The sequence below is a fragment of the Procambarus clarkii genome, chromosome 18 (assembly GCF_040958095.1).
Source record: "Procambarus clarkii isolate CNS0578487 chromosome 18, FALCON_Pclarkii_2.0, whole genome shotgun sequence".
Taxonomy (NCBI): domain Eukaryota; kingdom Metazoa; phylum Arthropoda; class Malacostraca; order Decapoda; family Cambaridae; genus Procambarus; species Procambarus clarkii.
In genome coordinates this window covers 4,926,562-4,940,036 of record NC_091167.1, presented here as the reverse complement: position 1 = coordinate 4,940,036, position 13,475 = coordinate 4,926,562, and the positions used below count along the sequence as shown (strand labels likewise).

Sequence of the window (13,475 nt, the reverse complement as noted above, 5' to 3'; positions counted from 1 at the left end):
GTGGTAGTGGCGGAGTCTGAGCCTTGCTTTTATTCTGTGGTTTCCTTCAAGTGTTTTAGGGATGTGTTAGGATAAGTGGAAGCCACTGTTTTGTGCTGCTTTTCTGTCTTCTTCCCGTTATTTGTGTTTAGAGTTGGATTTGTAACCTTAAATAAGGAAATCAGGGGTCTGGTGTTACTGGCGGTGGGACTCGAGTGCTTCACTATAGTCTTGATGGTTGCCATGTTTCATGAGGGGCCCCTTACATTCTGACCTGCCACCGGTAGTTGACTTTTGGAGTTCTTTATCCATGCTCTCCTCTTAAGTGGTGTAGGAAACTCGGTCGTTATTCACCTGTTGCCTGCCATGTTTTGCGAAATATATGATCTATTCTGAGGTTATCTTGAGATGATTTCGTTGCTTAGCGTCCCCGGTCCTCAACCAAGCCTCCTTTTTGTTACACATCCCCAGGAAACAACCCGTAGCAGGTGTCTAACTCCCAGGCACCTATTTTCTGCTAGGTAACAGGGGCATCTGGGTGATAGAAACATTTTGCCCATTTGTCTCCACCTCCACCGGGATCGAACCCGGAACCTCAGGACTACGAATCTGAAGTGCTGTCCACCCAGCTGTCAGGTGCCTGACAGGCATAATGGCGCCCTGACAGCTGGGCATGATGTAGGCATAAAGTTTATACCGAAGTAGTGTGAAAATGTTATACTGCAATGAGTACTGGTAAGACGGGACACCACGAGTGTAACTCTCATCCTGGAACTACACTTAGATAATTATCCCGTCCACTGGCTGGTGTTCACTGTTACATGGATTTCTCGCTGAGTATACAGATAAAATATCAGCCCCTTCGACTCCTGTTTGGGTCCTCGCTTCAGGTGTGGGTGTTGCCTGTACCTGGGATGTCTCGTCACACACAGGCAGGACTAGCCTTGTTGCAGGTGGTGCTTCAGGTGTGTGTGTTGCCTGTACTCGGGACGTGACGGGCGCACCACATCTCCACACATGTCTAAAATAACTGTAAACAATACTAAAGAGGTCCCTCTCTTCTACTAATTAAATTTACATAATGGAGCGGTACTTGGGGATGTGGCAACAGCGAGAAGTTTGCCGTATTTTGCGAGTTGTGTTGCTGAGACAACACTAGCTCCTTGTCTTGATAGTGTTTAGGTGAAAAATGTTTAAGGTTGACTGCAAAACGTGTTTGTATGAACAAGATGGATATTACATTTGTGAAATTTGTCTGCATATTAAAAACGAATGGAACCTTAGCTAATTAAGAAATTAATATTGCTAACCAAATGTAAGAGTTAGGGAAGTTTGATGGTGAGAGCTGTGGGTTAGGTAATATGAGAAACAGAAGTACTTTGAGAATATCAGCATGAAGAGCGGATTGTGCGAAGCAAGTGGTTGGCATTACACAATACTTGCACCTGTACATATATTACTTGTAATTGCTCAACGGAATTATGTTTACTGAAAACTTTCCAAATATATGGTGTTGAATATGAAACTAACACATAGGTACACAATGAAACATATTTTCAGTTAAAGGAAGCATCGTGAATGTTAGGGGAAAATCATAATTGAAAAATGTCTTTACTAACAGGACGTTTTGTGCCCATTACGCAGGATACGGTGGTGGCCCTCCAGGCGCTGGCACTGTACGAGACCCACTTGTACCAGGGACCTCTGAACGTGGTGGCAACGGTGACAGGTAGCGGCCTGGCACACCCCTTCACCGTCACCGACGACAACAAACTGCTGCAGCAGTTGGTAAAGCTGCCCACTCTTCCCACCAAGGTCTCCATCACTATGGAGGGCCAGGGATGTGCTGTCTTGCAGGTGACCTTACTTTGTCTCTTAGTCTTTCTGTGTACGTGTGTCTGTGGCTGTGTGCGTATGTGTGTGTCTGTGTCTGTCGCTGTGTGAGTGAATGTGTGTGAGTGTGTCTGTGTACGTGTGTTTGTGGCTGTGTGCGTGTGTCTGTCGCTGTGTGAGTGTATGTGTGTGAGTGTGTCTGTGTACGTGTGTCTGTGGCTGTGTGCGTATGTGTGTGCGTGTGTCTGTCGCTGTGTGAGTGTATGTGTGTGAGTGTGTCTGTGTACGTGTGTTTACTAGTTGTGTTTTTGCGGGGGTTGAGCTTTGCTCTTTCGGCCCGCCTCTCAACTGTCAATCAACTGTTTACTAACTACTCTTTTTTTTTTTTTTTTTTTTTTTTTCCCCACACCACACACACACACCCCAGGAAGCAGCCCGTGACAGCTGACTAACTCCCAGGTACCTATTTACTGCTAGGTAACAGGGGCACTTAGGGTGAAAGAAACTTTGCCCATTTGTTTCTGCCTCGTGCGGGAATCGAACCCGCGCCACAGAATTACGAGTCCTGCACGCTATCCACCAGGCTACGAGGCCCCACGTGTGTCTGTGGTTGTGTGCGTGTGTCTGTCGCTGTGTGAGTACTCACCTAATTGTACTCACCTAATTGTGCTTGCGGGGGTTGAGCTCTGGCTCTTTGGTCCCGCCTCTCAACTGTCAATCAACTGGTGTACAGATTCCTGAGCCTACTGGGCTCTATCATATCTACACTTGAAACTGTGTATGGAGTCAGCCTCCACCACATCACTTCCTAGTGCATTCCATTTATTAATAACTACTCTGACACTGAAAAAATTCGTTCTAACGTCTCTGTGGCTCATCTGGGTACTAAGTTTCCACCTGTGTCCCCTTGTTCGTGTCCCACCCGTGCTGAAGAGTTTGTCTTTGTCCACCCTGTCAATTCCCCTGAGAATTTTGTAGGTGGTTATCATGTCTCCCCTTACTCTTCTGTTTTCCAGGGATGTGAGGTTCAGTTCCTTTAGCCTTTCCTCGTAGCTCAATCCTCTCAGTTCCGGGACGAGCCTGGTGGCATACCGCTGAATCTTCTCTAACTTTGTCTTGTGTTTAACTAGGTATGGACTCCAGGCTGGAGCTGCATACTCCAGGATTGGTTTTACATAAGTGGTATACAGGGTTCTGAAAGATTCCTTACACAAGTTTCTGAAGGCAGTTCTTATGTTGGCCAGTGTAGCATATGCCGCTGATGATATTCTTTTGATATGGGCCTCTGCGGACAGGTTCGGTGTGATATCAACCCCCAGATCCTTCTCTCTATTTGACTCTTGCAGGATTTCCCCTCCCAGATGATACCTTGTGTTCAGCCTCCTGCTCCCTTCGCCTAATTTCATCACCTTACACTTTCCCGAGTTGAACTTTAGCAGCCATTTTTTAGACCATTCCTCCAGTTTATCCAGGTCATCCTGTAGTCTCTGTCTATCTTCATCCGTCTTGATTCTTCTCATAATTTTTGCATCATCAGCAAACATCGAGAGGAATGAGTCTATACCCTCTGGAAGATCGTTCACATATATTAGAAACAGGATGGGTCCAAGTACTGAGCCCTGTGGGACTCCGCTGGTGACATCTCGCCACTCTGATGTCTCCCCCCTCACCGTTACTCGCTGTTTCCTGTTGCTTAAGTACTCCCTTATCCACTGGAGCACCTTCCCTTTTACTCCTGCCTGTTGCTCCCACTTTTTTAACAACCTTTTATGGGGTACTGTGTCAAAGGCTTTTTGGCAATCCAGGAAAATGCAGTCGGCCCACCCTTCTCTTTCCTGCCTAATTTTTGTTGCCTGGTCATAAAATTCAATTAAACCTGTGAGGCACGATTTACCATCTCTGAACCCATGTTGGTGGTGCGTTACGAAGTTATTTCCCTCCAGATGCTCAACGAGCCTTTTCCTCACGATCTTCTCCAGCACCTTGCATGGTATACAAGTTAAGGAAACTGGCCTGTAGTTCAGTGCCTCTTGCCTGTCAACCTTCTTGTATATTGGGACCACGTTAGCTGTCTTCCAACTTTCTGGTAAGTCTCCTGTTTCCAGTGACCTCTTATACACCATAGAGAGTGGCACACTTAGTGCTTCTGCACCTTCCTTTAGTATCCATGGTGAGATTCTATCAGGCCCAACAGCCTTTGTCACATCCAGCTCCAGCAGACATCTTTTGACCTCATCACTGGTGAGGTCAAATTCCTCCAAGGTTGCTTGGTTTGCCGCCTCCTAGTGTATGTGTGTGCGTGTACTCACCTATTTGTGATTGCGGGATCGAGCATTGACTCTTGGATCCCGCTTTTCCAGCCATCGGTTGTTTACAGCAATGACTCCTGTCCCATTTCCCTTTCATACCTAATTTTAAAAGTATGAATAGAGTTTGCTTCCACAACCTGTTCCCCAAGTGCATTCCATTTTTCCACTACTCTCACGCTAAAAGAAAACTTCCTAACATCTCTGTGACTCATCTGAGTTTCCAGTTTCCACCCATGTCCCCTTGTTCCGTTATTATTACGTGTGAACATTTCATCTATTTCCACTTTGTCAATTCCCCTGAGTATTTTTTTATGTTCCTATCATATCTCCTCTTTCCTTTCTTTTCTCTGTGTCATAAGGTTCAGTTCCCTCAGACGCTATTCATATCCCATCCCTCGTAACTCTGGAACAAACCTCGTCGCAAACCTCTGAATTTTCTCCAGTTTCCTTATGTGTTTCTTCAGGTGGGGGCTCCATGATGGCGCGACATACTCTAAGACTGGTCTCACGTAGGCAGTGTAAAGCGCCCTTAAAGCCTCCTCACTTAGGTTTCTGAATGAAGTTCTAATTTTCGCCAGTGTAGAGTACGCTGCTGTCGTTATCCTATTTATATGTGCCTCAGGAGTTAGATTAGGTGTCACATCCACTCCCAGGTCTCCTTCTCGAATCGTTACAGGTAGGCAGTTCTCCTTCATTGTGTACTGTCCCTTTGGTCGCCTATCACCTGATCCCATTTCCATAACTTTACATTTACTAGTGTTGAACTCCAGTAGCCATTTCCCTGACCATCTCTGCAACCTGTTTAAGTCCTCTTGGAGGATCCTACAATCCTCATCTGTCACAACTCTTCTCATTAATTTTGCGTCATCCGCAAACATAGACATGTAGGATTCCTCTCCTGTAAACATATAATTTACGTAAATTAGAAAGAGGATTGGGCCCAGCACCGATCCTTGAGGTACTCCACTTGTTACTGTTCGCCAGTCCGACATCTCGCCCCTTACCATTACCCTTTGGCTCCTTCCTGTTAGGTAGTTCCTCACCCATGCTAGGGCCTTTCCGCTTACTCCTGCCTGCCTCTCAAGTTTGTGTAGCAGTCTCATGTGCGGTACTGTATCAAAGGCCTTTTGGCAGTCAAGAAATATGCAGTCTGCCCAGCCTTCTCTGTATTGCCTTATCCTTGTTACTTTGTCATAGAATTCTAAAAGGTTTGTTAGGCATGATTTACCTGTCCAGAACCCATGTTGGTGCTTGTTTACAAACCCAATGCTCTCCAGGTGCTCAACAAGTCTTAGCCTAATTATTCTTTCAAGTATTTTGCAGGGGATGCTTGTAAGTGATAGTGTGTCTGTGTACGTGTGTCTGTGGCTGTGTGTGAGTATGTGTGTGCGTATGTGTGTGCGTGTGTCTGTCGCTGTGTGTGCGTAAATCTGTCGCTGTGTGAGTGAATGTCTGTGCGTGTGTCTGTCGCTCTGTGTGCGTATGTCTGTGGCTGCGTGTGTGTATTCACCTAGTTGTGTTTGCGGGGGATGAGCTCCGCTCTTTCGGCCCGCCACTCAACTGTCAATCAATCAACTGTTACAAACTACTAATTTTATCACACACACACACACACACACACACACACACACACACACACACACACACACACACACACACACACACACACCTTGGATAGGTTCGAAATTACTAGAGATGAGGTTAAGAAGCACCTATTGGAGCTGGATGTGAGAAAAGCTGTTGGGCCGGACAGAATCTCACTATGGGTATTGAAAGAGTGTGCAGGAGCACTTTGCTTGCCACTCTCCATAGTGTATAGTAGGTCACTAGAAACAGGGGACCTACCAGAAATATGGAAGACTGCTAATGTAGTACCAATATACAAAAAGGATGACAGATAAGAGACACTGAACTACAGGCCAGTGTCCTTAACTTGTATACCATGCAAGGTGATGGAGAAGATTGTGAGAAAAAACCTAGTAACACATCTGGAGAGAAGAGACTTCGTGACAACACATCAACATGGGTTCAGGGAGGGTAAATCTTGCCTTACAGGCTTGATAGAATTCTACAATCAGGTGACAAAGATTAAGCATGAAAGAGAAGGATGGGCGAACTGCATTTTTTTGGACTGTCGGAAAGCCTTTGACACAGTACCCCATAAAAGGTTGATGCATAAGCTGGAGAAACAGGCAGGAGTAACTGGTAGGGCGCTCCAGTGGATAAGGGAGTACCTAAGCAATAGGAAGCAAAGAGTTACAGTGAGGGGTGAGACCTCAGAATGGCGTGTAGTCACCAGTGGAGTCCCACAGGGCTCTGTACTTGGACCTATCCTGTTTCTGATATACGTAAATGATCATCCATAGGGTATAGACTCATTCCGCTCAATGTTTGCTGACGACGCCAAAATTATGAGGAGGATTAAGACAGAGGAGGACAGCATGAGACTTCAAGAAGACCTGGACAGGCTGCAGGGATGGTCGAACAAATGGCTGTTAGAGTTTAACCCAAACAAATGCAATGTAATGAAGATAGGGGTAGGAAGCAGGAGATCAGATACAAGGTTTGATTTGGGAGATGAAATACTTCAAGAGTCAGAGAGAGAGAAAGACCTGGGGGTTGATATCACGCCAGACCTGTCCCCTGAAGCTCATATCAAGAGTATAACATCAGCAGCATATGCTAGGTTGGCTTACATAAGAACGGCCTTTAGGAACTTGTGTAAGGAATCTTTCAGAACATTATATACCATATATGTCATACCAATCCTGGAGTATGCAGCTCCAGCATGGAGTCCATATCTAGTCAAGCATAAGACTAAACTGGAAAAGGTTCAAAGGTTTGCCACCAGACCAGTACCCGAGCTGAGAGGTATGAGCTACGAGGAGAGACTACGGGAATTAAACCTCAATTCGTTGGAAGACAGAAGAGTTAGGGGGGACATGATCACCACATTCAAGATTCTCAAGGGAATCGACAGGGTTGATAAAGACAGACTATTTAACACACGGGGCACACGCACTAGGGGACACAGGTGGAAACTGAGTGCCCAAATGAGCCACAGAGACATTAAAAAGAACTTTTTTTGTATGAGTGGTTGACAAGTGGAATGCATTAGGAAGTGATGTGGTTGAGGCTGACTCCATACACAGTTTCAAGTGTAGATATGATAGAGCCCAATAGGCTCAGGAACCTGTACACCTGTTGATTGACGGTTGAGAGGCGGGACCAAAGAGCCAGAGCTCAACCCCCGCAAGCACAACTAGGTGAGTACACACACACACACACACACACACACACACACACACACACACACACACACACACACACACACACACACAAAGCGTGTGTGATCAGAGCGAACCTGCTGATCATGGGGGACCTAAATCATGGAGAGATAAATTGGGAATCAAGGAATCCCCATGGAGGGGACGAAACGTGGGGAGCAAAATTAGTAGTTGTTATAGACAGGAATTTCCTAACACAACATGTGAAGGAAGACACAAGGGAAAGAAGAGGCGATGCACCGAGCCTATTAGACCTGATTTTCACCCAGAACGTAGAAGATATCGAGAATTTAGAGCATGAAATACCTCTAGGGGCCAGTGACCATTGTGTCCTAGTCTTTGACTACATGATGGAATTCAAACTTATGACCATGGGACAAGAGATCTGGGAAAGGAGAGTTGACTACAGGAAAGGGGACTATAAGAGGATAAGGGACTATCTGGGTGAAGTGCAGTGGGAGGAAGAAATTAGAGGAAAAACAGTCCAAAATATGATGGACCTAGTCATACAGAAATGCCAGGAGGCCGAAGAGAGATTTATACCAACAGTAAAGGGAAAAAATAAGAAGGAATATAATAACCCATGGTTTAATAAACAGTGTCAGGAAGCAAAAATGGCCAGCAGGCGGGAGTGGAGGAAGTACAGAAGACAAAGGACAGAGGACAACAGGATCAGATACAACAGAGCTAGGAACGATTACATTAACATCAGACGAACATCGGAAAGGGACTATGAGAACGATATTGCAATCAAAGCGAAAAAACAACCTAAGTTACTACACAGTCATATAAGAAGAAAAATGTCGGTGAACGACCAAGTGACAAGACTAAGGAAGACAGAGGGGGCATATACTGAAAGTGACAAGGAAATCTGCGAGGCACTGAATGCCAGTTTCCATGGAGTGTTTACTACCGAGCCTGAGCAGCTCCCATTGTTGGAAGGGGTTACCCTAGATGAAAGACTATCAGATATAGAGGTGACAGCAGAGGAGGTAATGAAACAGTTGACAACTCTAGATGCAACTAAAGCAGTTGGACCAGACAAAGTATCACCGTGGATACTAAAAGAATCAGCACAGGCCCTCAGCGTGCCTCTGGCAATGATCTTTAATGAGTCACTTATGTCAGGAGAATTGCCCAGTAGCTGGAAGAAGGCAAATGTCGTGCCGATCTTCAAGAAAGGTGATAGGGAGGAGGCACTTAACTATAGACCTGTATCACTGACAAGCATCCCCTGTAAAATACTGGAAAGAATAATTAGGCTACGACTGGTTGCAAACCTGGAGAACATTAGGTTTGTGAACAAACATCAACATGGTTTCTGGACAGGGAAATCGTGCCTAACAAACCTTCTGGAATTCTATGATAAAATAACGAGGATAAGACAGGACAGAGATAGTTGGGCAGACTGCATATTTCTGGACTGCCAAAAAGCCTTTGATACAGTACCGCACATGAGACTGCTGTTCAAGCTCGAGAGGCAGGCGGGGGTGGGGGGAAAGGTCCTAGCATGGATAAGTAACAGGAAGGAGCCAAAGAGTTACGGTAAGGAGCGAGAAGTCGGACTGGCGAACAGTAACAAGTGGAGTACCACAAGGATCGGTGCTGGGACCAATCCTATTTCTTGTATATGTTAACGACATGTTTACAGGCGTAGAGTCCTACATATCGATGTTTGCGGATGACGCAAAGTTGATGAGAAGAGTTGTAACAGATGAGGATTGCAGGATCCTCCATGAGGACCTGAACAGGTTGCAGAGATGGTCAGAGAAATGGCTACTGGAATTCAACACGAGCAAATGTAAAGTTATGGAAATGGGACTAGGAGATAGGAGACCAAAGGGACAGTACACAATGAAGGGGAACAGCCTACCTGTGACGACGCGCGAAAGAGACCTGGGGGTGGACGTAACACCTAATCTATCTCCTGAGGCACATATAAATAGGATAACGACAGCAGCGTACTCTACTCTGGCAAAAGTTAGATCATCATTCAGAAACCTAAGTAAGGAGGCATTTAGGGCGCTTTACACTGCCTACGTGAGGTCAGTCTTAGAGTATGCCGCCTCATCATGGAGTCCCCATCTGAAGAAGCATATAATGAAACTGGAAAAGGTTCAGAGGTTTACAACGAGACTCGTCCCAGAGCTACGAGGGATGAGGTATGAGGAGCGCCTGAGGGAACTGTGCCTTACGACACTAGAAAGAAGAAGGGAGAGGGGGGGACATGATAGGAACGTATAAGATACTCAGAGGGATTGACAGAGTGGACATAGACGAAATGTTCACACGGAAGAGTAACAGAACGAGGGGTCATAGATGGAAGCTTGAAACTCAGATGAGTCACAGAGATGTTAGGAAGTTTTCTTTTAGCGTGAGAGTAGTGGGAAAATGGAATGCACTTCAGGAACAGGTTGTGGATGCAAATACTATTCATAATTTTAAAACCAGGTATGATAGGGAAATGGGACAGGAGTCATTGCTGTAAACAACCGATGCTCGAAAGGCGGGATCCAAGAGTCAATGCTCGATCCTGCAGACACAACTAGGCGAGTACAACTAGGTGAGTACACACACACACACACACACACACACACACACACACACACACACACACACACACACACACACACACAGAAGAGTAAGGGGAGACATGATCACTACCTACAAAATCCTCAGGGAAATTGACAGGGTAGCTAAGGATAAACTGTTTAACACAGGTGGTACACGAACAAGGAGACACAGGTGAAAACTGAGTGTCAGAGTGGGTGACAAATGGAATGCATTAGGAAGTGATGTGGTGGAGGCTGACTCCATACACAGTTTCAAGTGTAGATATGATAGAGTCCAATAGGCTAAGGAACCTGTACACCTGTTGATTGACGGTTGAGAGGCGGGACTAAAGAGCCAGAGCTCAACCCCCGCAAGCACAATTAGGTGAGTACACACACACACACACTGCACACATTAACTGGTAAGGTGCTCCAGTGGATAAGGGAGTACCTAAGCAATAGGAAGCAGAGAGTTACAGTGAGGGGTGAGACCTCAGATTGGAGTGAAGTCACCAGTGGAGTCCCACAGGGCTCTGTATTTGGACCTATCCTGTTTCTGATATACGTAAAAGATCTCCCAGAGGGTATAGACTCATTCCTCTCAATGTTTGCTGACGACGCCAAAATTATGAGAAGGATTAAGACAGAGGAGAACAGCTTGAGGCTTCAAGAAGACCTGGACAAGCTGCGGGAATGGTCGAACAAATGGCTGTTAGAGTTTAACCCGAACAAATATAATGTAATGAAGATAGGGGTAGGAAGCAGGAGACCAGATACAAGATACCATTTGGGAGATGAAATACTCCAAGAGTCAGAGAGAGAGAGAAAGACCTGGGGGTTGATATCACGCCAGACCTGTCCCCTGAAGCTCATATCAAGAGGATAATATTAGCAGCATATGCCAGATTGGCTAACATAAGAACGGCCTTTAGAAACCTGTGTAAGGAATCTTTCAGAACATTATATACCACATATGTCAGACCAACCCTGGAGTATGCGACTCCAGCATGGGGTCCATATCTAGTCAAGCATAAGACTAAACTGGAAAAGGTTCAAAGGTTAGCCACCAGACTAGTACCCGAGCTGAGAGGTATGAGCTACGAGGAGAGACTACGGGAATTAAACCTCACTTCGTTGGAAGACAGAAGAGTTAGGGGGGGACATGATCACCACATTCAAGATTCTCAAGGAAATCGACAGGGTTGATATAGACAGGCTGTTTAACACAAGGGGCACATGCACTAGGGGACACAGGTGGAAACTGAGTGCCCAAATGAGCCACAGAGATATTAGAAAGAACTTTTTTAGTGTCAGAGTGGTTGACAAATGGAATGCATAAGGAAGCGATGTGGTGGAGGCTGACTCCATACACAGTTTCAAGTGTAGATATGATAGAGCCCAATAGGCTCAGGAACCTGTACACTTGTTGATTGACAGTTGAGAAGTGGGACCAGAAGAGCCAGAGCTCAACACTCGCAAGCACAACTAGGTGAGTAAAACTAGGTGAGTACACACACACACACACACACACATACACACACACACACACACACACACACACACACACACACACACACACACACACACACACACACACACACACACACACAGGAAGCAGTCCGTAGCAGCTGTCTAACTCCCAGGTACCTATTTACTGCTAGGTAACAGGGGAATCAGGGTGAAAGAAACTTTGCCATTTGTTTCTGCCATCACTGGGGATCGAACCCGGGCCATAGAATTACGAGTCCAGAGCGCTGTCTACTCAGCTATCAGGCCCCCGTGATAGATGTACTCACCTAGTTGTGCTTACGGGGGTTGAGCTTTGGGTCTTCGGTCCCGCCTCTCAACTGTCAGTCAACTGGTGTACAAATTCCTGAGCCTACTGGGCTCTATCATATCTACATTTGAAACTGTGTATGGAGTCAGCCTCCACCACATCACTGCCTAATGCATTTTATTTATTAACTACTCTGACTCTGAAAAAGTTCTTTCTAATGTCTCTGTGGCTCATTTGGGTACTCAGCTTCCACCTGTGTCCCCTTGTGTGTGTACCATCCCACGTTAAATAATCTATCTCTGTCTACCCTGTCAATTCCCCTTAGAATCTTGTATATGGTGATCATGTCTCCCCGAGCTCTTCTGTCTTCCAGCGACGTGAGGTGCAGTTCCCTCAGCCTTTCCTCGTAACTCATGCTTCTTAGTTCTCGGATTAGTCTAGTGACATACCTCTGAACTTTTTCCAGTTTCATCCAAGGTACGTGCTTCATGCTGGGGCCGCATACTCCAGGATTGGTGTTACATATGTAGTATACAAGGTTCTGATAGAGTCCTTACACAAGTTTCTGAAGGCAGTTCTGATGTTAGCCAGCCTCGCATACGCTGCCGATGTTATTCTTTTGATGTGGGCTTCAGGAGACAGGTTTGATGTGATATCAACTCCTAGATCTTTCTGTCCGTTTCATGAAGGACTTCATCTCCCATTCTGTATCATGTGTCTGGCCTCCTATTTCCTCCCCCTAGTTTCATTACCTTACATTTACCTGGGTTGAAGTGTATGTGGCCGTGTGTGTATATGTCTGTGATTGGGTGTGCGTATGTCTTTGACTGTGTGTGCATGTGTGTACTCACCTATTTATACTCACCTATTGTACTCACCTATTTGTGCTCACCTATTTGTGCCTGCAGGATCGAGTATTGACTCTTGGATCCCACCTTTCTAGCCATCGGTTGTTTACAGCAATGACTTCTGTCCCATTTCCCTATCATACCTAGTTTTAAAATTATGAATACAGTTTGCTTCCACAACCTGCTCCTTAAGTGCATTCCATTTTTCCATTACTCTCATGCTAAAAGAATACTTCCTAACATCTCTGTGACTTATCTGATTTTCCAGCTTCCACCCATGTCCCCTCGTTCTGTAACTATTACGTGTGAACATTTCATCTATTTCCACTTTGTCAATTTCCCTAAGTATTTTCTACGTTCCTATCATATCTCCCTTCTCCCTTCATTTTTCTAGTGTCGTAAGGCTCAGTTCCTTCAGGCGCTCTTCATACCCCATTCCTCTTAACGCTGGGACGTGCCTCGTCGCAAACTTCTGAATCTTTTCCAGTTTCCTTACGTGTTTCTTCAGGTGGGGACTCCATGATGGCACAGCATACTCTAAGATTGGTCTCACGTACCAATGGGGCGCCTGACAGCTGGGTGGACAGCGCTTCGGATTCGTAGTCCTGAGGTTCCGGCTTCGACAAATGGGCAAAATGTTTCTTTCACCCTGATACCCCCCTGTTACCTAGCAGTGAATAGGTACCTGGGTGTTAGACAGCTGCTACGGGCTGCTTCCTGGGGGTGGAGGCCTGGTCGAGGACCGGGCCGCGGGGACACTAAGCCCTGAAATCATCTCAAGATAACCTCAAGATAACGTAGGCAGTGTAAAGTGTCCTAAAAGCCTTCTCGCTTAGTTTTCTGAATGATGTTATAACTTTTGCCAGTGTAGAGTACGCTGCTGTCATATG

The 13,475-nt window shown here is 45.8% G+C and overlaps 1 protein-coding gene across 2 annotated transcripts in view; it reads left to right on the top strand.

The window, feature by feature from the left end:
• LOC123750139 (alpha-2-macroglobulin-like) overlaps nucleotides 1–13,475 on the top strand; it is a 434,012-nt gene that overhangs the window by 235,473 nt on the left and 185,064 nt on the right. The window contains exon 25 of one of the 2 annotated variants that reach the window (XM_069326236.1): nucleotides 1,624–1,836. The exons of the other annotated variant lie outside the window; for it this stretch is intronic. Coding sequence (XP_069182337.1) covers nucleotides 1,624–1,836 — 213 coding nt within the window. The remainder of the gene's footprint in view (nucleotides 1–1,623; nucleotides 1,837–13,475) is intronic. 2 annotated transcript variants of the gene reach the window in all.